At 38.0% G+C, this 23,972-nt stretch overlaps 1 protein-coding gene across 3 annotated transcripts in view; it reads right to left on the reverse strand.

The window, feature by feature from the left end:
* Fstl5 (follistatin like 5) overlaps positions 1-23,972 on the reverse strand; it is a 462,806-nt gene that overhangs the window by 50,360 nt on the left and 388,474 nt on the right. For all 3 annotated transcript variants that reach the window (XM_045131273.1, XM_045131272.1, XM_045131271.1), the window contains one exon: positions 11,041-11,190. In XM_045131273.1, the coding sequence (XP_044987208.1) occupies positions 11,041-11,190 (150 nt within the window). The remainder of the gene's footprint in view (positions 1-11,040; positions 11,191-23,972) is intronic.

Genomic DNA, 23,972 nt, shown 5'->3' on the forward strand with positions numbered 1-23,972 from the left:
GTTAAGCGCTTGCCTGTGAAGCCTAAGGACTCCGGTTCAAGGCTCGGTTCCCCAGGTCCCATGTTACCCAGATGCACAAGGGGGTGCACGCATATGGAGTTCGTTTGCAGAGGCTGGAAGCCCTGGCACGCCATTCTCTCTCTCTTCCTCTATCTGTCTTTCTCTGTGTGTCTATCGCTCTCAAATAAATAAATAAATAAATAATTTTTAAAAAAATTGGTGAAACAAGCAAAGGTGCTGTTTTCCTGATGAACCGGATACCCGCACAAGGGGGAAGGAGATCAACACAGAGAAAAATCAACTCCTACCAAATCAGAGAGCCAGAGCCTCAGAGGCCCCCAACACCTCATCACTGAAGCAGAACTAAAATGAACCCAACATGGCTCATGGAAATTTTGCAGAAGAGGGGGAAAGAATGTCAGAGCCACATGTTGGGTCATGATATGCAGAGACATTTATCTTACCCATAACTGTGGGCTAACTCCACAATGCATGACCCATATACCTCAACAAGGAGGGGCCAATGGGGAGGGGGTAGGTCACGGATGAGCCTAATAATGGTGCCAAACTGACTGTATTTGATGAATATAAAACTAATTAATAAAAAATTAAAAAACAAGAAAGAAAGAAAGAAAGAAAGAAAGAAGGTTTCATCTTTAATTTTGGAGAATAGTTTTAAAATAGTGTTGATTTGTGTTAATTATGTCAATAATAGAATTAATACATGAAGCCATTATGTCAAGGGTAATTTTTGTGTTGATTTATTTTTATTATTGATTTTGTTTCTTTACATGTTACACATCTAGTCAAGTCTCATTATTTGTGAGTTAGCCTTAGGTGGCTTTGTGTTAATGTTGATTAGTCCACTCTTTGTTATACAATTTTCCAACATGCAAGAATGAATAATATTTTCTTATTATAATCATTTCTGTAGAAATGAGAATAGTGTTTTGACTTTCATTCTAGGATTTAGTAATTTGAGACTTTAAAAAAAAATTCCCTCACTGTCCGTGCAAGGTTGGTCATTATTGTTCTTTTGAAAGAATCGGCCTTTTAATGCCAATATTTTATTTTATTGTTTTTGAATCCACTATTTCATTTATTTCTTTTGTAATCTCTGAAATTCCTTTTCTCCTATTAGTCTAGAGTCAGGTGAATAAGGTTTGGTTGTTGTTTTGAGATCTTCGTTATATGTAATGTATGAGTGCCTCTGAATTTCTTAGCATTTTCTGAATTTCATAGCATTTTCATTTCACTACAAATTTGGGTATTTGTGTATTGAATTTTCTTGTCTTTAATTTATTTATAATTTTCTTGGTTATTTATATTCTAATCTACTGGTTTATTAAGAGTTTTTTAATTGCTATACATTTATAAATTTTCTAATTCAACTTTTATTATTGACTTGATTTTACCTTACTTTTGCAAAGGCTGGTATTTTGTATAATATCTATCTTTTAAAATCTATTTGTATTTAACTTGTGTTTTAACCATGGTATGTTCAGAAAAAAAATGTCCTATGGATACTTGATGATTATTTTGTTTATGCTTGTTAATTCCAACAGGTTTATTCTGTTTAGTCCTTTATTTCTTTATCTTCAACCTGGCTGTAGAGTACTGAAGCTACTATTTTTGTAGCCCAATTTCTACCACCTGCTCTCTCTCCATTTTTAATTCATACATTTTGATGGTCAGCTATTGGATTAGAAAATGTTTATATTCTGATGATTTCACATAATAAAAGTCTTTTATGCTGGGCATGGTGGCACACGCCTTTCATTCCAGCACTTGGCAGGCAGAGGTAGCAGGATCACCAAGAGTTCATGGCCACCCTGAGACTACATAGTGAATTCCAGATCAGCCTAAGATAGCATGAGACCCTACCTCAGAAAAAAAAAACAAAAAAAAAAAGCTTTTATTGATAGATAATTGTCTTTATCTCTGGACATTATGTATGTATGTGTTTACTTATTAATTTGAGAGAGACAGAGATAATGTGTGTATGGGCATTCCAAAGTCCTTGAAACTCCAAGTGAATTCCATACACATGTGCCCTGACCTCACCAATATAGTGGAGAATCCAACCTGGGCAGCAGTTTTTGCAAGCAAGCGCCTTTAACTACTCATCCCTTCGCCAGCTCCTTTCTCTCTTTTTATTATTAACTACATGGACTATATTTTCCCATCTTTTCACATTCGTAAACTTTTACAAAGATTTTGTATTTATTAACAGTCACTCTGCTAATATATGTATTTGGATTGAGCAGCTCAATTAAATTACCTTTAATTACTGATAAGGAGAGATGTACTGCTATCAGTTTGCCAAATATTTCCTATTTGCCTCAAAGATATCTTCTCTGATTTACTGTGTTGCTTATTTCAGACTGAGTTGTTTGCTTGGAGAAATATTTTAATGCCTTTCCATTATTCTTTTGCATATATTTCTGCTCTTTTGCGATTTCAACTATAATTATATAGTTAAAGTCCTAAAATGGCCTTGAACCATATTTTTGATTAATTATCTACCCATGATAATGGTTTATATTAGAAACATTTGTTTGAACATATCATGTGCACCAAAATGTAATATTTTAAATGCATAATTATCTTAAGTGATATAAAAACAGGGTACAGTTGTAAATGGAAGTTACTGTAATGTTAGCTTTCAACAGCTATAGCTTCCAATACATATTTTAACCTGTATTGCTTTCAAATAACGTCTGAAACCAAAAGTAAACATTAAAAGGTTATAACACTAACTCTTATAACTGCCCATTCATTTGCATTTATTGAGATTATTATTTATTCACTCAACTTCAAGTGAGTATGACTTCATCTCACCCTATAGAACACGTACGAGTTTTTGTAGAATGACATTAGTGGTCATGCTGGTAGCTTTCATTCATCTCGACATGCCTTAACTGCTCTCTCACAATTGCAAGCAAATTTTGTTAGCTTGGTATCAGGCTCATATTCAATGTATCAGGTTCATACTCTCTCTGTTCCTTGTTTTCCTCCTTCCTTATTCCCTTCCTTCCTTCCTTCCTTCATTTATGTATTTATTTGTTTGTTTGTTTGTTTATTTATTGTGGATAATTGCCCCCTGACAACTGGCTTCCATTGTTTAATGAGAACCTGATCAACTGACTTAGGAAGGATTCCTTGTTTGTGTTGCATCATTTTCCTCTTTCCCTTCTCAGTACCATTGCCCTTTCAGGCTACACACTTTGAATTTATCTCACTTGAGTTTGCTGAGCTTCTCAGATGTCTGTGATGACCATTTTTTTCATTGACTCCAAAAAAGGCTCAGCTATTATTTTTTCCAAATGTTCTGACTTTTTCTCCCTGTCACTCTTTTCCTTTTGCAGTTCTTAAATCTATGAGCCATCAGATTGGCTGTGTTCCATACGCCCTGTACGTTGTATTTGTGCTTCTTTAATCTATCGTTTTCTCTTTGGAGATTCTGTCTTCTCTCTTCTCTTATCTTTTTGTGAGTTTACAGTAAATATTCATCCAATTATTGTACCCTTCAGCTTTTGAATTTCATTATTTTTGTGCTTTCACCCATTTATTGATATTTTCAATTTGTTCATACGTTGTTTTATATCTTTCATTTTTTCTTATATTATTTTTATTTACTTGTTTGAGAAAAAAAAAAAGAGAGAGAGAGAAAGAAGAGTACACGGCCTACCAGACTCTCTTGCTACTGCAAATGAATGCCAGATACATGTGCCACTTTGTGCATCTGTCTCTATGTGGGTCCTGGAGAATCAGACTTTGGCCAGCAGGTTTTGCAAACAAGTACCTTTAACCAGTGAGCCATTTCCAGATCCCTACATTATTTACTTGATCTTACTCAGATCTTCTTTTCTTTTTTTTTCCTCTGAGCATATTTAGACCATTTCAAAGATCTTTATCTAGTATCTTTTTAAGCAAAGTTTCTATTCTTTTTCCCCTTTAAATGATCAGACTTTCGGCTTTCTTTGAATGCCTCGAGAACTTTTGTTGAAGGTCACATTTTCAAATACAACACTATGTAAGTTCTGGAAACCATAATTTCCTCCTTTCCCAGAGTGTATTGTTTTAACCCCAATTATTTTTATTTTTATTAGATATGGACATATTTGATATGTAAACAACACATGTTGGTACCTTCCTTTTCCATCTCCAAGAGGCCTTTCTCACTGGGGATGCAGGTCAACCCATGGGGATTGTGGGTCATGCATTATGGGGCAGCAGTCAGCTATGCGGGAGAGGTAGCATATCTGTGCAAAATGTCCCGACTTGTGGCTCTAACACGCTTTCTGCCCCCTCTCCCTCAAAATTCCCTGAGCCATGCTGGAAGCATTTTTAAGTCTACTTTAGTGATGGGCACTTTTTACTGTCATAAATTATTCTTGTACAAAAGAGCATACCGAGACGTAAATGCAAGATCTTCTTGGTTCTTTTTTGAAACTTTCTTAGAGTATGCATGGCCACTTTCTAATGATTCCATACATGAAGTCGTTGTAGATGGTGTGGGCTTTGGTGCTTGAGTCCCAAAAGGAAGAGGGAAGAGAAAGTCTCCAAACCCGCACGCAGGTCACCTTGGCCAGAAGGAGAGAGGCCTGCAACAATAGGAGGTTGGGGCAGCAACAGCAAAAGCACATGCGAGCTTCTCTGTGTGGCCTGTTCGTCTGTGCCGCTGTGGTCAGAAATGGTCAGCAGTTAGAGCAACGAACCACACAGTGTGCGGAGTTCAGGGTCTTCTCAATGCTGACCATGAGGCCTGCATGCTGTGGACAAGCATGTCCTAAGCCCCATCACAGCTGCGCGCCATGGGGCTGGGAGCCGGAGTTAAGGAGTTGTTACTGCGCTGTAACCTGGTTGATGAACCTACCCTCAACCTACCTTGCAAAGCTATTATTGGAAAGACTCTCAGGAATTCCAAAACTAGTAACACCAGAAGGTGTCTGCCTGTACAATTATTGTCTATGTAGAGAGGGAAATTACTGATGTTACATATATCATGCTCCCTAAATCCCTTCATTTAAATAAAAGAAATTTTAGGTGAATACAATTGCTTAATTGTAGTCATATACCTAAAGTGCCAATATATAATATCTATGGGCTTTATACCCACATGTTCCATAGCAAAGAATTCAACCAAATGCACAAGGAAAATTGTGCCTGTATTGATTATGTGTAGATGTACATGCATATATATTCATTTTCCTGTCTTCATTCCCTGAATAATACAATACAGCATGACACTTTCACCTGCTATTTACATTGTTTTAAGTAGGATAAGGTTTCTGGAGATTATTCAAAGTACATTTGTGATGTAAGGTTTTTGTGAATTCATGTCATACTATTTCATAGTAGAAACCTGTCCCCTGTAGGATTTTGTGTCCACAGTCTGTGGATAGTCCCCCAGGATACCCAGAAAAGAGCATTTTGTTCTAAAATTGCATGATTACATGTTTTATCTAGTCTATATTTTAAATTTAAAGCCACAAATTTTCCGTGATATTTTATTGGCACTCAACATATGCAACATAAGATTATGGTTATCAGTGACATGTTATTTTATTTTATTTATTTATTTATTTATTTATTTATTTATTTATTTTTGGTTTTTCGAGGTAGTGTCTTACTCTAGTCCACGCTGACCTGGAACTCACTCTGTAGTCTCAGGGTGGCCTTGAACTCACAGCAATCCTCCTAACTCTGCCTCTTGAGTGCTGTGATTAAAGGCGTGAACCACCACGCCTGGCTTTCAGTAATATGTGAAATATGTTTGGTTATATTATCACTGAATGTAACATATTGAGAGCAGAAACAATTTCATTCATATTTCTTAAGAATTAAATAATTTCCTGCATTTGGTCATTCATACTAAGTGGTTTATTATTTCTAATATCAGTGTGTATTTTTAATAATTGGTGAATGATAGAGCTTATGCACATCTCTTGACTACAACATAGTAACAATGTTGCTCAGATCATGTCATTAAGTTATTAATTAAACAAAGAAATTTCAAACCTTTTCAACTTTTTGTGTATCTGTTTCTTCAATGGTATATCTCAGATAAGCTTTAAAGTACTGTCAACAATGTAATATTTAAAGTTTCAAGTATACTTTCATATTATCTATCCTCTAATCATTATCAGATTACTTCCTTTAATTAAAACCTTCTTCCTTTGTTTTGGTTCATTACGGTTTGAATGTAAAATGATCCATGGTCCCACGTGATAAAATCCCGAGTTGGTGTTTGACAAGTTGTGGAGCCTTCCTTGCTGGAGGAGGTTTTTCAGCAGGGGTGGGCCTTCTGGCTTTTAGTCTGGCCCCATTTCCAGCTCTCTCCCTTTCCTTCCTTCCTGTGGCCGTAATCGCAACAGAGGGTCCTGCTCCTGCCTTTCCCACGATGGACTCTACTCTCTAAACTGTAAACCAGCATAAGCTCTTCCCTTCCCTAAGTCCCTTCTGTCAGGTACTTTGTCTCTGGACTGAGAGATAACTGAAATCATACCTAGCTCTACTCTATGTAAAATACTAAATGTATTTTACTTTCGAATTATAAATTTTAAGTATATCCCTTATCTTCAAATGACAGATTTTAGATTTTTGTTACTTGATCCAACAAGTTTTATCTCTGATTTCTGTTCATCATGATAGTTCACTATAATTATGGACATATATGATTATACTCTATAATTTTCTTTTCTTACATTCATAGCTTGTCCATTCTTCTATTATTTCTTATTCACAGCTGTATCTTCTTGGGATTTATTCTCTATACTTGGTTTTAACAGGCATATATCATATCAAGACTTGAAATATAAATAATTGTATAGGTAGTATGTATCAAAAATAATTTAATAGACTTACGAAATAATACAAAAAATTAAATGTTTCTTTACTTTTTATATTTATATTATGTTATGTAGCATTTCTACATATGTGTGGCTATTTTGCATATATAATTTAGTACTATTAAAATTTTTTACCTCACTCCCCATTGGAGAATCTGTTTGTCTTCTTCAGAAGGTAGAAAGTCCCAAGGAGATAAACTACTCCTCACACTTCAGCCAAGTCCTTGCTGAAACCCCAGAGGAATTAGGGAGACCAGCAAGAGGGCTGCTTCCATGGTGAGTCTGATAATCAGCGCCACGCTGAAGGAAACAGACGCTGAGGACACTCAACACGTACCAAAGCACAGACCCAGAGGCTCCAAAGAACTCATCACTGAAGTAGACTTTAAACACACCCACCATAGCTCAGGTAATTTTGTGGAAGAGGGGGCAGAAAGATTGTAAGAGCCACAGGTTGGGACATCATACCCAGAGACACTGCCTCCCCCCATTAACTGACTGCCGCTCCCACAACACATAACCCACAACCTCATGGGGAAAGCCTGCAGCCCCCCTGAGGAGGGTCCCCAGCAGGATGGGGCAGGGGCAAGGGAAAGGGTAGTACCACACATGATGTAACTGTGCTAAGTATGTGCGCCATAAAAAGAAAAAAATTAGAAAGATAATTATAAATCTAGCCTGAAACAGGCTATCCTTTCTATACTTAAATTTAACCCATCATACGTGTATCAACTTAGTTAATTCTTATCACATACCTTTTATTGCTCAGCTAATTTTCTTCATCTCTGACATAAGTAATTTAAGTTCTAGCTTTAATTTTATTTCTATGCATCTGGTGAGAATAAAACCCAAAATGCTATAGTCTTATGCCTTTTTCCCACTGTATATGAACCCTCAAGACTTTTCACTGTTTGGATTTTCAACACATTGTGCCCTAATCTTTTATCAATGATCATCCCTATTGGGATCCTTTATTTATGTTTGCCACCTTCTTGAAAGTCACCTGCCTTTCCAAGCTTGTACTTTGCTTTGATGTTTGGCCATGGCACTTAGATACATTTAGGTCTATTTCGTTTCCATTTAGGTTTCCTTACCTTCTTAAATCTGAGGGCTTATAATATTGTACTATATGAATCATTTAACAAGAATAATTTATAATATAACATAAAATATTTATTTTAATGATGCTTTTGCTCATTGTTGCCTAAAATTTAACTTGTTTCTTCTTAATTCTATCTCCTCAAATCATTCCTACACAATTGTTATCCTGCCTTTACCCATTAGCTTTTTTTACAGCTTCCTTTTCCTCTTTAACACTTAGAACTCCTCTGATTTCATAGAAACCTCTTCATAGAAATTCACCACCTATCACTAAAAACATATGCTGCTTTTAGAAATACATTTTGATTATTCAGCAACATTGAACACACAGTGTAACTCACTCCTTTGCATACTGTACCTCCAGGCACATCCCAGCCTTGCATTAGGGATACTAGAAGCACCATGTTTCGGGTCATTTTAAGAAACAAAATTCTCAATAAGAGCACAAAAAAAGTAAAAATACCAACATATAAACAAGAAATTAGTTGCAAAATTAAATTACAAATTATTTCATCTAGAAAAAAGTATATGCTTATTGACAATTCTGACAGCTCTGTGAGTGCCCACAAACAACCACATATAACCATAAATAACCACAAAGTGCTACTAATTACATATCACCACAAATAACCCCAAAATTCTGCGAGTGTAGATTCTGAGTTTAGTTTTAAGCAAGTAGATCAATTTACAAATATGGTACCCATAAGTAAGAATAAACAAACCCTAATCAATTTTGCCCATCTAAAGAGTAATTGTAGCATATTCACATGTAAGCCAATGATGTAATGTGGAGCACAAACAGCCAGGAGTAAATAGTGAACAATATATACTCCAGGTACAAAAAAAGGCCAGTATCTTGCATTATTACCTGTGGTGATGAATTTATGTAATCATATTCTTTGAATTGGAATTATAATGAAGATATAACAAAACATCATTATTTTAATAACAGTGTCATCAGAGAATTATTTTGAACTGACATCAGTTCTCTAATCCATGAAAAGTAAGTGCTAAACTCCAGGCTGAAAATTCTCTAAAGTCATACTTATATCAGAATCATACAATGAAGTGTTTTACATTTTTCTGGTATTTCATAGTTGTGACAGGCACTTAGAAAATAATACAATGTATGTGATCATTGCATAGCATTTAAATATTTCATTACAACTCCTATTAATCTTTAATTTGACATCATTATCTGAAGTTAGAATTCTATGAATAATAAGTGACTTTGGATTTTTCACATTTTAAAATATCGAGTAAGGAATATATATTCAGTGAGTGTATGTTTCCACTTAATTTAATTTAAAGAACAGCCATATTAGTACTGAATCATACATCTAATTTTTGATGCTAGCAAAGAGTCTTGATGACCTCAGACTAAATGTACATAATTTATACTGGCCTATCTTGCAGTGTAGATCAAAATAAAACCAATCTGGTCAAAATTTTACAGCCTCTAAATATTCCTCAGGTGCAACTTTGGTAAAAGCATACAGTATATTTTTTTTTCATAATAGTTATGAGACCATTAAATTGGATATCCATGATAAATGTGTAAGCAAGGAAACTTTAGACTTTCCTAGTAGAAAATCTATTCATAATGTTATGCAAGATTACACTGCTCATTCTAACATTAGAAATAGCAACAGCCAACTGATTATCTACTGTGAATTTGTACCCTTGGAGGTATCAGAGGCTTATATTAGAAATTATTTCATTCTTTTAGTTATACTCAGCACATCTCATAATGGGCAATCAACTCATGAACATGAGGAGGGTAGAGGGATGGCTGACCAGATTAACAGGTATAGGCAGATGGACAAATGAAACAATTCATGTGAAGTTGTTAGTGACTAACCCTAGTTTGTCATGCTTGACAATTTTTGTTATTTTTAGTCCAGGATCCTAGAAGAGAGTCAATATTGACTATATAATTTCTTTCTGAATGGAAGGATTGCTCTGGGTCCACTGTCTCTCGGAACATGGATAAGAAAGCTCTTCGCCTGCATGGGCTGAGTTACTCCTCCACACATCTGTCAGTCACACATGGTATTACCTATGTTGAGCAGGCACTGCACATCTCATAAAGTACACGTAGCGACTTTGGGCACATTGCAAACGCGGCGCGCATCTCGGGGTCCTGGTTTAAGCGTGGTTGTTCTGAGCTGGGCGCCACAGCGCAGGCCAGACCACGCAGGCCAGGTGCAGCCTCGGGCCTTCGGCCTCTTGCTGTGCCACCTTGGAAAACACGAGGGTGGACACAGGCTGCTCGGGTCGGGAGTGCGGAGGAGACAGGTCGCATAAACATCATGGAAGTATTTTCTGGAGGCAGTTTTCTGTTTCAGTGATCTATAGACATGTTTCTTGTTTTGTACTACTTAATAAAATTTACTCGCTTATTTTGTGGTAGATCCTACTACTGTTCAGCTTTTGTTACAACTGAAACAAAAATTGAAGTCAGATTTTGCAGTAGTATCTATATTAGCCTCGGATGGGCCCTTTCCTGACTTGGGAGAGAATAAGGAAATGTAGAGGTGATTAGTTATGTTAATATTATAATACGCTCATGTGTCTAACCTTTTTTTTCCACAGATTTAAAAAAATTATTGATTTATTTGCAAGTAGAGAGGAGAGAGAGAGGAACACCAGGGACTCCTGCCACTGCAAATGAACCCAGACACATGTGCCACTTTGTGCATCTGGCATCTGGCATTATGCAGGTATTGGGGAAAGGAACCTAGGTAGCCAGGCTTTGAAAGCAATTCATTTTAACTGCTAAACCATCTCTCCAGCCCATGAGTCTTTAAAATAAATGTTAGCCATGTTAATATTATTATGTGTTCATGAGTCCTCTTGAAGCAAAAGATACATGAATGATCTTATCAGATTACTAGATACAAGCAACAGCATGAGAATAGAGTTTTCAAAAGAGGTGAACATTTTCTAGTTTATCCAAGTAAGGAAACACAGTTCCAATAGTAATAAGATGTTCATACACAATCGGCGGTGGGGGGGGGGGGTAAAGACCATTGGATTAGTGTGTTGATAAAGCCTCACTTTCACAAGTTGTCCTCAGCCATACCTGAACAACTTTCTGTGACTGCACATCCACAATGAGGAGTCTGTCCAGCGTGGGCTGAGCGACATAAATGAATCTGTCCTTGACGTTGACAGCCGAGGCCCACACGCACCTCTGAACGTCGTCACCCTCAGCTTTGGGGCAGACTTCATCCTGCGATTTAGAACACGGAGTGTAACATGGGAATGACAGCATCTCGGTTAAACATACGTTTGGTGTTTAAATATGCTTACAGCAAAATGTATCTAGAAATAGTTAATAAAAGAGTATATATAATACAGTTAGCTTCATTAGATATATATAGAAATGTACATAGATGAGATACTTGGAAAATTAATTCCATGTCCCTAACTACTAACTACTGGTTTTTCTAGTGAAATGTAGTCCCCTTTGTTCTTACTATTCTTTTATAGCTCAACAGCTCGACTAAAACATTGCAATTCTAGTTGTACACCCCCATGCTCCAGGATTCAGGTTTCTGTAATAGAATGAGTGTTCTGCTAGAATTCTACAAAGTGATCGTGGCTTCCCCATGGCCCTATCATGCAGTTCTATTAAGTGCCACCACGTTTCCCAAGAATGAGGGCAGTCTGCTAATTTCCATGATTCAGAAGGTTGGGAGGAGCTGTAGCTCAGTTGCTTAGCATGCAGTACCTTTACAAATGGTTGGGAATATCATAGACAGTTACTCAGCGGTTATTTGATTTTCCTATTTAACATCGAGGTCATATTTTTTAAAAAGGCTATCAGCTTCCCAAGAATTTTATTTTATTTCTTTTTGCTAGAACATCTGTCTGATTAAGGATTAATTTCAAATAAAATTAGGCTTGTTTAAGATGATCATGAATGAGGACAAAACACCTCTATTAGCCATGGTGGGGAACCAACTGCTCTTGGTTCAGCTAACTGATGCCCTCAGTGGTACAGGACCCATAGCTGGAGCTGGGAAAGTCATAACCATATCCAAACATAAGCCTGCTCTCCATTATCAGGCTACCATCAATTGTGGGCTACAAGAGGGTCTACACCTATTAAATTCTCTATAAAAAAAGTAAGGGTTATTCTCTTTCTTCTTTATCTTGCAAACACTGTTTAAGGGACTCATAAGCCTTTGTGACTAGTGTTGACCAGACACATCTTAAGTGGAGGAACACGTGAAGTGTCACATACTTCTTGATTAATAATTTCATGGGGGGGGGTGGGCTGGGGAGACGGCTCAGTGGATAACAGTGCTTGCTATGCAAAATAAATAAATAAATAAATAGAGGATTCCAGAGGGTCCAAGTTGAATTCCCAGCATCTATATTAAAAAGCAGGCATGGCAGTCATCCCATCCTGTTGGAGCAGTGACCAGAGAATCACTGAAGATCACTGGGCAGTCAGTTTGACTGGAAAAGTAAAAATGGCATCATTGGGTTCAGTGAGAGACTCCATCTCAAGGCAGTAAGAGATGAGAGTGATGGCTCAGCTGACGTTCATCTGATGCTCCTCCCTGGCCTTTGCAGGACTGAGCACCAGGCATGTACATCTAGATATACACATGCATGCATTACTCACACACAGTTACACACACACACACACACACACACAACCCATATCATACACCACACATCCTATGCATGCACCAAAAAAAGATATGCATGTTTGTCATACTCTCAAGTTACTTATAGTTTAAAAAAACTCATAAGAAGAGAAATGTTTTAGCAGACATGAGTGTATAAACAGAAATAGTTATTCACATAATTTACTTTGGAACACAACAGTTTTGGCTTGCTTTCCCATTTTCTTGTAACAGTTCTAATTCAAGGACAGACTGGAAGAGCCACTGATTTTGAAAAGCAAGTCCATTGTTGTGAAGCATGGGAACATATCATTTTACTGTTCTCTAAACAGCTCCAGCTGTTCATAGAATATAAGTAAATAACGTGAAACCAAGCACTCAAGGCATGGATGATTCAGCCACTCTGGGGTATGAAATAAGCTTTGTTCCATGACCTGCCCTGCAGCCATTATAAAGTGCTCCCAGTGAGGCCACTGGGAATGTGCAGCGCACCTGGCGGCCGCCTGCCCAGAGCACAGCATTGAATCTCACCCACCAGCCCCTCTGAAACACCTAGGATATGTTTTCTTCAGAACTGTACTGAATGTCCCTGACAAGTTGCTATTTTGTTTGAAAATAAGCACTATAAAAATATATACTCAGGAGATATGAGGGTCTGGGAGAGAAGAGGGACCTGCAGTTAATGATGGATGAGTGTCTCTGAACATAGGGAAACTGTTCACCAACTATTCAATGTTGTATGAAGACTCATGACTCAACCTACAACATAATTAAAAGCTTCAGTGACTTAATGCAATGCTGTCAGCTGAGCAACGCAGAACCTGGAACAAGTTCTATGGCTTTGTCTCTCAAAACTGTTCAACAGTAAAGTAAACGGCTCTGCTGGGAATTATTTTCTGTTTGTATGTTGTCCCCAGAAGACTTCTCTGATCAGGCTTACAATCAGTTTTACAAAGCCATTAAAAGTTTCCTGGAAGTCACCCTGAATTTATTTTGCCTTGTTCTATGTCAATATTTTGATGGTAGCCTATTAGGTCCCCTTTTATAATAGCATTACTTTTCCAAATATATAAATTAATAATTGTATCTTTGGATGGAACCTCTAGATAAATGTATTCATATGCATTAAACATTTAATGGTTAAAAAGTTATCAACAATAAAAATAAGACTAAGATAGCATATGCAAATAAAATGAGAGTTCAAAAAAGTTCCAAATCAGGGCTGGAGAGATGGCTTAGTAGTTAAGCGCTTGCCTATGAAGCCTAAGGACCCCGGTTTGAGGCTCAATTCCCCAGAACCCATGTTAGCCAGATGCACAAGGGGGCACACATGTCTGGAGTTCGTTTGCAGTGGCTAGAAGCCCTGGAGCACCCATTCTTTTTCTCCCTCTCTCTCTGTCTCTCTCTCTGTCTCTCTGCCTCTTTCTCTCTCTCTCTCTGTCTCTCTCTCTCTCTCTCTCTCTCTCTCTCTCTCTCTCTCTGTTGCTCTCAAATAAATAAATAAAAATAAACAAAAAATAAATGAAAATGTTCTAAATCATCATTAGCTTATTTTGTTTGGGTTATTTTCATATTTAATCTTCTGTGTCATGCAATATCTATGATCTCTTCCAAATTTAAAAGGAGTTTACACTCTAAAAAGTTATGTTGTAAGTTTTAATAGAGTTAATAGGGATTGCCCATTTGGGATTACAGGAGTTCTGTCTTATTTTCTTCTCTTAAGATCTATAATACTCTGTAGTAAAATTTGTTCCAAACTTCATAAAAAAGCGGTAATGACACCTGCATTGCTAAACCTGAGTGAGACAGGGAGAAAATTATACCCACTTGTTTTCTCTTAGGACTTTGACACTTTTATTTATTATATTGATTACCCACTGGAACGTCTTTTCCCCAGAATCCTCAATTACGGTCCTTCCTTCCTCTCACATTCCCACTCTCCACAATCCCATGTCACTGCCGAGGAAGACAGAGTTTATGTGCACAAACCTCCACTTTTCCCGCATCCAGTACAAGTTGCAGCCATACATCTGTGTTTTTGTTTTGTTTTGTTTTAAGCTCTGATTTTAGGGTCTTGCCCACAGTTCCTGATTCCAAAAGGGCTGTCACTGCATTCCTTTTGTACTCTGGTTGTGTCTGCAAGTATTTATGCCTTCTAATTGACCCCCAGATTAAGCATCAGATGGAAAGACAACCTGACTGGTATCATCTGCTTTTTCATTCCAATAATCCATCTGATTTTCTTTAGACTTTTGAAAGGATGCCTAGAGTGTTACTTGCATTTCCAACCTTCCCTTCTAGGGTCACCAGGGCTCAAGCTCACCTTCACTGTATTGCATCCTCGAACGGTGAGGCCTCAACTGTCACCTCTGAAGTTAGAAGATCAGATCTATGGTCCTAGTCAATCTTGTGTTTGTCACCTTCCCACCCCAGCCTTCTGAGTACTTGGGATTATAGGTCTCACCAGGCCCAGCCACTAGTCTTAGGCTCTTCTTGGGAGGATCTTGTAGAGGATACTACATAATACTTTCTTATGAATAAACCATGAATATGAGAGAATTCTTCATTATTATGCAATGCTTGCCAATAATTTCTGCCACTTCAGCCTACCACAGGCTCTCATTTTCCTGTGAAGTCTTCTTTCACTATTATAATTTCAGGAATCGACAGATGAGGACCCCAAGAACAAAAATTCAGACCACTATCTATTTTGGCAAAAATCAAAGAGGTGAGAAATGTTCTACATCATTTAATGATTGTGGGAAAACACAGGATAAAGCAAATGCAAACAACGCCTGAGGTTCACTTACACAGAGGGTGACGGGAGCCACGCTGCACCCACTCATTCAAGTCACTCTCTGGCTGCTTTCCTGACACAGTGGCAGGAAATATGACAATATGGACCACAAAGCATCAAAGCTGATTATCTGGCTAGAAAACTTAAAGCTACTGGGATCTTATTTAGCATAATCCCTTTCCTAGTTTTCATTTCTCATTATAGTCCTCTTAAATTTTTTCTGACTGAGGTGGTCTCTATTTTCTGTTCCAGATCTGAGGAAAGCCAGAGTTCAAACTTGGGCTTCCTGCTCTATTTCTTTTGTTAGAGGCCCTTCAAATTCAATAACCTGCCATGGTCAGATGACACTCAGAGATGAACCTGTGGCCTTGCTACTAACCAGGCCTTTTCCCTTTTATCAGCATCCATTAAAAAAAAAAAAAACTGTACATGAGTACTTTCAGACAGGTATAAAATATAGAATAAAGAAATGAAAAATAAAAAGGAGTACTAAAAGTGATCCATGAATTACACAGAAACTCAAACCAGAGAACAGATGAAATACAGTACCCATGGGCATGCACCGGCAGGAGTATTGAGAGATGTAACCCATGGATATCCACAGGGAGGCATATTGAGAGAGGTAACAGGTTGTGTGATTGCACTGGGGAGACACAAGAGAAGCACTGCTGTGGAATACTTAATAGAAAGTAGTAAAGTAAAATTAAGAATAAAATTAATTTCTAAATCTCAATGTTAGAAGATAAGGATAGCTGATATGTAAACTATCATGACTGTTAGGGGCCAAAGACATGTATAAAGTAAAATATGTAGGATCACATATCTAGAAGATTGGAGAGCTAAAACAGGGAGCGTACAAAAACACAGACAATTACCAACCACAGGCTGGTGTCCTCACATGTGTAAAGTAATGACCACAGGTCGGTGTTCCCACACATGTAAAGTAATGACCACAGGTCGGTGTTCCCACACATTTAGAGTAATGACCACAGGTCGGTGTTCCCACACATTTAGAGTAATGACCACAGGCTGGTGTCCTCACATGTGTAAAGTAATGACCACAGGCCGGTGTTCTCACACATTTAGAGTAATGACCACAGGTCAGTGTTCCCACACATTTACAGTAATGACCACAGGACAGTGTTCCCACACGTGTGAAGTAATGACCACCGGTCAGTGTTCTCTCAAATGTAAAGTAATGACCACAGGTCAGTGTTCTCTCAAATGTAAAGTAATGACCACAGGTCGGCATTCTCACACGTGTAAAGGAATGACCACAGGTCTGTGTTCTTTCAAGTGTAACGAGAGGTAAGCATTTAGCTCTCTGCAACATTTGAGTTAGCGAATTTGTTCACATATCTGGGAACAAAACAAATTAACACCAACACTATTGCGCACAGAGCCATTGGTGTGTGGCACAGAGGAAGGCCTGAGGCACAAACAAGACTTTTGGCAGTGAGTCAAACAGAGCTGTAGGTCTACCCTGCAGTGTGTCCAAGACACTCAGCTGTACATAGGAAATAAAAGGCAGGGTATGTTGGAACAAGAAGAGAGGAGTGCATGAGTCTCATAAATGAGAATGTCTATATATGTATGTGAGTATGTCTGTATATATGTATGTTTATATATAGCTTGTGTCTAATGAATGAGAATATCTATACACATACATGTGTGTGTGTGTTTGCATATAGACATAATATATATGTGCATATATATATATATATATATATATATATATATATATGTAATTTTTGTGCCAATCCTGTAACTGCTACTGAACACATTAGTATCTTCACTGTCACACTCGTGTTTCTCCACCAGGCAGCTCCCCAGGCTTGCAGAGTCAATGCCTTTGGTAGTAATTAGAAATTGAACTGGGATTGTTGTTCTTATGACAATATAACACTATTTTGCTTCCCATTGAGTTACCTTCAGTGATTTCCAGCTAATCTTTTTGTAAAAATAATAATAATTTCTGGACTTAATTATTTTCAAAGACATGCTCAAATTTATAACTCAATTTCTATTGTTTACAGCAAATGTCCTCTAACTGAGGTCTTCTCAAGATTTCATTAAAAAAAAAATCTATCTTACTCAGCTATAGAAAAATCACCATCCAATTTATTAATCAAGTTCTTTTCAATCTACAGTTGGCAGTCAAAATCTACACAATGGTCCATAGCTATAGAGTGTTTCGTTGGCTTTCTTTTCAACCAGATGTTCACAGATAGTTACTTGCATCCCAAAATGTGAGCAGTTGACCATATAGATTAGGTCTCAACCAAAATATTAGCCTCTACTTTTTCTGACTGCAAGAGTGAAAATAACATGTTTGCTCCAGATACACATGCTGGAGTGGTGTGGTGAGAAAACGGGAATGTAGACTCCAGCACACCCCAACGTCAGCTGTCAGGCATTGCTTCTGCCCTGCCGCCAGGGAGAACTCATTATTCCACCACAAGAGAAAGAAGAGTCTGCACCTTTCAGATATACTGTGGACCTCAGCTTTCTTACTTTTATTTGCCCAAACTCTCTTCACTGTTCTCCAACTAATGATTAACACATTATTATGATTACAAAGATCAATAAATCATTGATCCCAAAGTATATATCTTCCATTATGATTTTTCTGAGATTGAAAAGAGGGAGTCTTTTGTGCTTGGTTAATCTATCTTTTCAAATAGCCCAAGACATGACCTATGGGGTTTCATCTCTGTCCTCTCTTGTGTAATTCATTTATTTTATGCCTATATAATCGTTTTCTATAAATATTACTTATTTAAAATTGAAGTTTGCTTTATTAGTCAGATCAGAAATCTTAGATGTGAAGCCTGTTGAAATAAAGTTTGCAGACTGGGAAAGGCATCCAGATGAATTCTAGGTGGATTTATTTCACCTTGAATGTTTTATCTGAGTATGGAGAAAATATTTTGTCATGTTGCAAAGCCTTTAAGACAAAATGAAAGAAACATTTCAGAAAAAAAAGAATTAAACAATTTGAAGAAGCTGTAACCTGAGATCTAACTTCTACTCCTCCTGATTTTTATTTCTTAGTTATAATGAGCTGTGAGTTATAAGAATGTACTTTTTATCAGTTTCTCTTTTTGTAGACTTTAGTGGAAATACAAAGTTATTTCCTAGATGAGTAGTGATCCCTGGGAATATCTGTCTCACATTCTCCCCTAACTAAAAATGTTTACAGAGACACCTTCATTTAGTTCATGCTAAGACTGTTGAATTATCTACGTTTGGTTGGGCTTAGGTAACCTCACCTGGGACTTTCACATCATTTATGTCATGTATAATATGCAGTACAGATGGTTTCATTGCCCTGTGATGGAATGCTCCCAGCCCCCATCCCCAGAATGTCCAGCTAAAAATGCCTGATATGGAACACAGGATCAGCCAGGTTTTCAAGACTACCACTAGTGAGAAAAAAAAATATGCTCTTATAATAAATACACTTTTCAAAAATTGAAATTCTATCCACAGAGATAATTATATTCATTTCTACATTGAAACTTGATTATAACTCACCCACACAAATGTATTCCATGTAAAAAGGCCAACAAAGAAAAACATTGCCTTTAGCTTTTTTTAACTTTTATTTTTCAACACTGCAAATGGAACATAGTGCTTCATGCATGCTCACCAAACATCCTACCACCAAACTACAACACCAGCCCTAGGTCAAGACAGTAAAAAATAACATAATACAGACAATATACAAACCTCCTAAGGCCCAAATAATACTTAATGGAGAGAGATGGGAGGAATTCCCATTAAGATCAGGAACAAGACAGGGTTGCCCACTCTCACCTCTGCTCTTCAATATAGTACTGGAAATCCTAACTCAAGCAATAAGACAGGAGAAAGAAATAAAAGGGATACAATTTGGAAAGGAAGAAGTTAAGTTAGCTCTATTCACTGACGACATGATTGTATACATAAGAAACCCAAGAGACTCCATCCCCAAACTCCTGAAGGTGATTAACTCTATAGCAAAGTAGCAGTATACAAAATCAATGCACAAAAATCAGTAGCATTTCTACATGCAAATGACAAAGATACAGAGAAAGAAATAAGGGATATGGTCCCATTTTCAGTAGCAACAAAATAATAAAACAAAATATCTTGGAATAATGTTAACCAAGGAAGTGAAAGATCTATATAATGAAAACATAAAAATACTCAAAAAATAATATGAGGAGGACTTGAGAAAATGGAAAGATCTCCCATGCTCCTTGATGGGCAGAATTAACATGTAAAGATGGCAATCCTACCAAAAGCAATACACAGATTTAATGCAATTCCAATTAAAATCCCAACATTGTTCTTTACAGAGATAGAAAAAATGATCTCAAATTTCCTATGGAAAGGCAGAAGGCCTTGTGTATCCAAGCATATCCTCAGCAAAAGAAATTCCTCTGGAGGCATCACCATACCTAATCTAAAGCTATATTACAAAGCCATAATAATAAAAACAGCATGGTACTGGAATAAAAACAGGAGGATAGACCAATGGAATAGAATTGAGGACCTGAACTTTGGGTCAAACAAATACAGCTACTTGATATATGACAAAGGCCCTAACAATATAGGCTGGAAAAAAGACAGCATCTTCAACAAATGGTGCTGGACAAACTGGATAACCATATGGAAGAAATTGAAACTTGATCCACACATCTCACCATGCAAAACACTCAAGTCCAAATGAATTAACGACATCAATATAAAACCAGAAACTCAGCTACTACTGAAAGAAAATATAGGAGGAATTTTACTTGATATAGGAATGGAAAAAGATATCCTGAACAAAACCCCAGTAGCTCACAATCTTAAACAATCACTCTACCAATGGGATCACATGAAGCTGAAGAGTTTCTTTACAGACAAGCATACAATAAGCAAAGCCAATAGTTTACCCACAGAATGGGAGAAAATATTTGCTGATTATCCAACTGACAAAGGCCTAATCTCTAGAATATACAAAGAACTCAAAACCCCAAACAATAAAAAGTCAAACGACCCACTCACAAAATGGGGCAAAGAGGTGAACAGGCAGTTCACAGAGGAAGAAATACAAATGACAAACACACACTTAAGAAAATGTTCATCATCCCTAATCATCAGGGAAATGCAAATTAAAACAATTATGAGATTCTACCTTACCCCAGTAAGGATAGCAAACATCAAAAAAATCAAATGAAAATAAATGCTGGAGAGGATATGAAGAAACAGGAACCCTCACCAACTGTTGGTGGGAATGTAAGATGGTACAACCACTTTGAAAGCAATATGGAGACTCCTGAAAAAGCTGACTATAGAGTTACCAACAGACCCAGTTATTCCCTTACTGGGCATGTACCCTAAAACCTTTAAACCTCAGTCCAGAGAGATTTACTCAACCATGTTTATAGTGGCTCAATTTGTAATAGCTAAGAGCTGGAACCCAGATGTCAATCACTAGAAGAATGGATAACTAAGATGTGGTATATCTACACAATGGAATTCTACACAGAAGTAAGAAAAAAAATGACACAATGAAATTTGAGGAAAAATGGTTGAACATGTAACAGATTATTCTCAGTGAACTCACCCAATCACAGAAAGATAACTGCTGCATAGTCTCACTCATCTTCAGCACCTAACCTGAATCTACCCAAGATGCTGACATACCAAGCAAGCATCTTGAGAACTAGACAATAGGGTGGGTGGGGAGAGAGGGGAGGGTAAAGGAGGGGGTGGTAGATACAAATATAGACCCAAATGGCAATGGTACCATAAAATTCTAAATCCTAAAAGGAAGGACAAATGGTTGAACCTTCACCAGGCCCTTACAGGGAACACCTGAGCCACAAGGCACTGGAGAGGGTACGGTAAAGACTGACCTTAATCTTCTACAGCCTCTCTCTCTCTCTCTCTCTCTCTCACACACACACACACACACACACACACACTCTTTTATATTAGTTATCTTTATCTTCCTTTTCTTAGTGGGCACTGACCTGTAACTCCCAGTACCAGCATGGGACTATCATCCACAATGAGCTTTGTACAGAGAGACCTACAAGGTTTCCTAAAAGAAAGACAGATTTCTGTCAGAGTATTTGATGACTCACCAAAGGTTAGTGGTAAGACCTTTCTGCTGAAGACACCATATGCAGTTGGCATGTAAAGTGGAATGTGATTGCTAGAAGCTGGAAGAGAATCAGTCCCCAGACAGCGCGTCTAGTGCTAGAAGATGCTACAAGGGCGACTGGGGGAAAATGACCAATATCTGTCCAAGCAACTCATGGTCTAACCTTCTTAGCAGCAAATAACCTGTTGTGATGCTCACACAAGTGCAATAGTGGCACATAGCCATGGTGGGGAACCAACAGCTCTTGATTTAGGTAACTGATCTGCTCAGTGGAACGGGACCTATAGCTGGAGCTAGGAAACAAGTCAGAACCAGATCCAAAAATAAGCCCACTCTCCATTATCTAGCTACCACCAATCATGGGCTACAAGAGGGCCTCCGCCTATTAAATTCTCTATTAAAAAATGAGGGTTTTCCATTTGTCTGGTGCTAACTTTACTCTCCACTGGAGAATCTGCTTCTCTTTTTCAGATAAATGCAGATCATAAGGAGAGAACCACCTCATCAAACCTCAACAGGGCCTCAGCTGAAACTAAGAACAATTGGCGAAACAAGCAAGGGTTCTGTTTTCTTGGTGAACCTGGTATCTGCACAAGGGTGAAGGAGATTGACACAGAGCACAATCAACACCTACCAAGTCAGATATCCAGAGACAGAGAGGCCTCTAACACCTCATCACTAAAGCAGACCAAAAATGAACCCAACATGCTCAGGGAAATTTTGCAGAAGAGGGGCCAGAAAGAATGTCAGAGCCACATGTGGGGTCATGATATGCAGACACATTTCTCCTACCCATAACTGTGGGCTGACTCCACAATGCACGACCCATGTACCAGGGGGAGGGGTAGGACATGGACAAGGCTAAATGGTACCAACTTGACTTTATTCACTGAGTACAAAACTAATTAACAAAAATAAAAAATAAAAATAAAAAGACAGGGGTCTTCTGAGCCCAGGCAGGCCTGAAACTCACTGTGTAGAGGAGGATGACGTTGAACTCATGGTCCTCTTCCCTCTGCCTCCCAGCGGCTGGGATCTCAGCCTTACAGACGTGGGCCACTATGCTTGCACCAACACGGTTTTGTTTGTTTTGTTTTGTTTTGTTTTGTTTTGTTTGAGGCAGGGTCCAACTGAGCCCAGGCTGACCTGGAGATTACTTTGTCACTCAGACCGGCCTCATATTCACTCCCACCCTGCTTTCCTTGGCTGAATTTGCAGGCATGAACTGCTGAATGTCTTTAATACATCGGTAATATGCCCTGCCAGCTGATGTGAATTGATATTTAACAGAGTACAGTTATGGCACAAAAATTATCTAATCTTGGGCTGGAGAGATGGCTTAGCGGTTAAGCGCTTGCCTTGAAGCCTAAGGACCCCGGTTCGAGGCTCGGTTCCCCAGGTCCCACGTTACCCAGATGCACAAGGGGGCGCACGTGTCTGGAGTTCGTTTGCAGAGGCTGGAAGCCCTGGCGCGCCCATTCTCTTTCTCTTCCTCTATCTGTCTTTCTCTCTGTGTCTGTCGCTCTCAAATAAATACATAAAAAAATTTTTAAAAATTATCTAATTTTATTTGTACATTGCTATTCATCTAGCTTCCCCCAATAAATAATGTGATAAATAAAAAATAATAACTCATATTATTTAGTGATGTGTGTGTGTGTGTGTGTGTGTGTGTGTGTGTGTGTGTGTCTGTATGTATATATGTGTGTGTAGGGGCCACAACACAACCTCCAATGTCATTCCTCAGGAATGCCATCAAGACGATCTTTAAAATAGGGTCTCTCATTGGCCTGGAGCTTTCATTTAGCTACACTTGCTGGCCAGTGTGCCCAGTTCTATCCTGAGTCTGACCCCCTAGGGCTGGGATTACACCCATGTGTCACTCCACCTGGAATATTTACATGGGTGCTGATGAGCCAACTTAGGTCTTCATGCCTTAGAAAAAAGTCGTACTTTTGTGAATTCATATCAGTTAATGAGTATGTCAAAAGATATAGATTGGTGACAACTATTTTTAATGAAAACTATGCTCGATACATAAATATTTGAATATGGAAATCCCATTCTCCTCTGTTCCTATCATATAGATCGAATGTTTCATCTTAAAGTAGGGACTAGATAGGCAGTTTAGGGTGACGGGGATGACATAAAGCGTGAGTTAGCAAGTACCCATAGCCCCTGCAGAAAGAACCCAGAGGCCCCTTTGTTCAGCTCAGTTAATGCTGCCAGTAATGTTCAGATAAGATTTAAAATATGACAATGTATTCACAGCTGCCGCATTCATTTCTGTTTGTGTATGTGATATGTGAGCATGTGGTATGTATGTTTGCATATATGTGAGCACATGAGTGAGTGAGAGTACGTGTGTGGAGGCCACAGGGTGGGTCATACATTCCTCAATCAGTTTCCACCTAACGTGTTGAGACAGCATCTGG

The sequence above is a fragment of the Jaculus jaculus genome, chromosome 12, assembly GCF_020740685.1.
Source record: "Jaculus jaculus isolate mJacJac1 chromosome 12, mJacJac1.mat.Y.cur, whole genome shotgun sequence".
Taxonomy (NCBI): Eukaryota; Metazoa; Chordata; class Mammalia; order Rodentia; family Dipodidae; genus Jaculus; species Jaculus jaculus.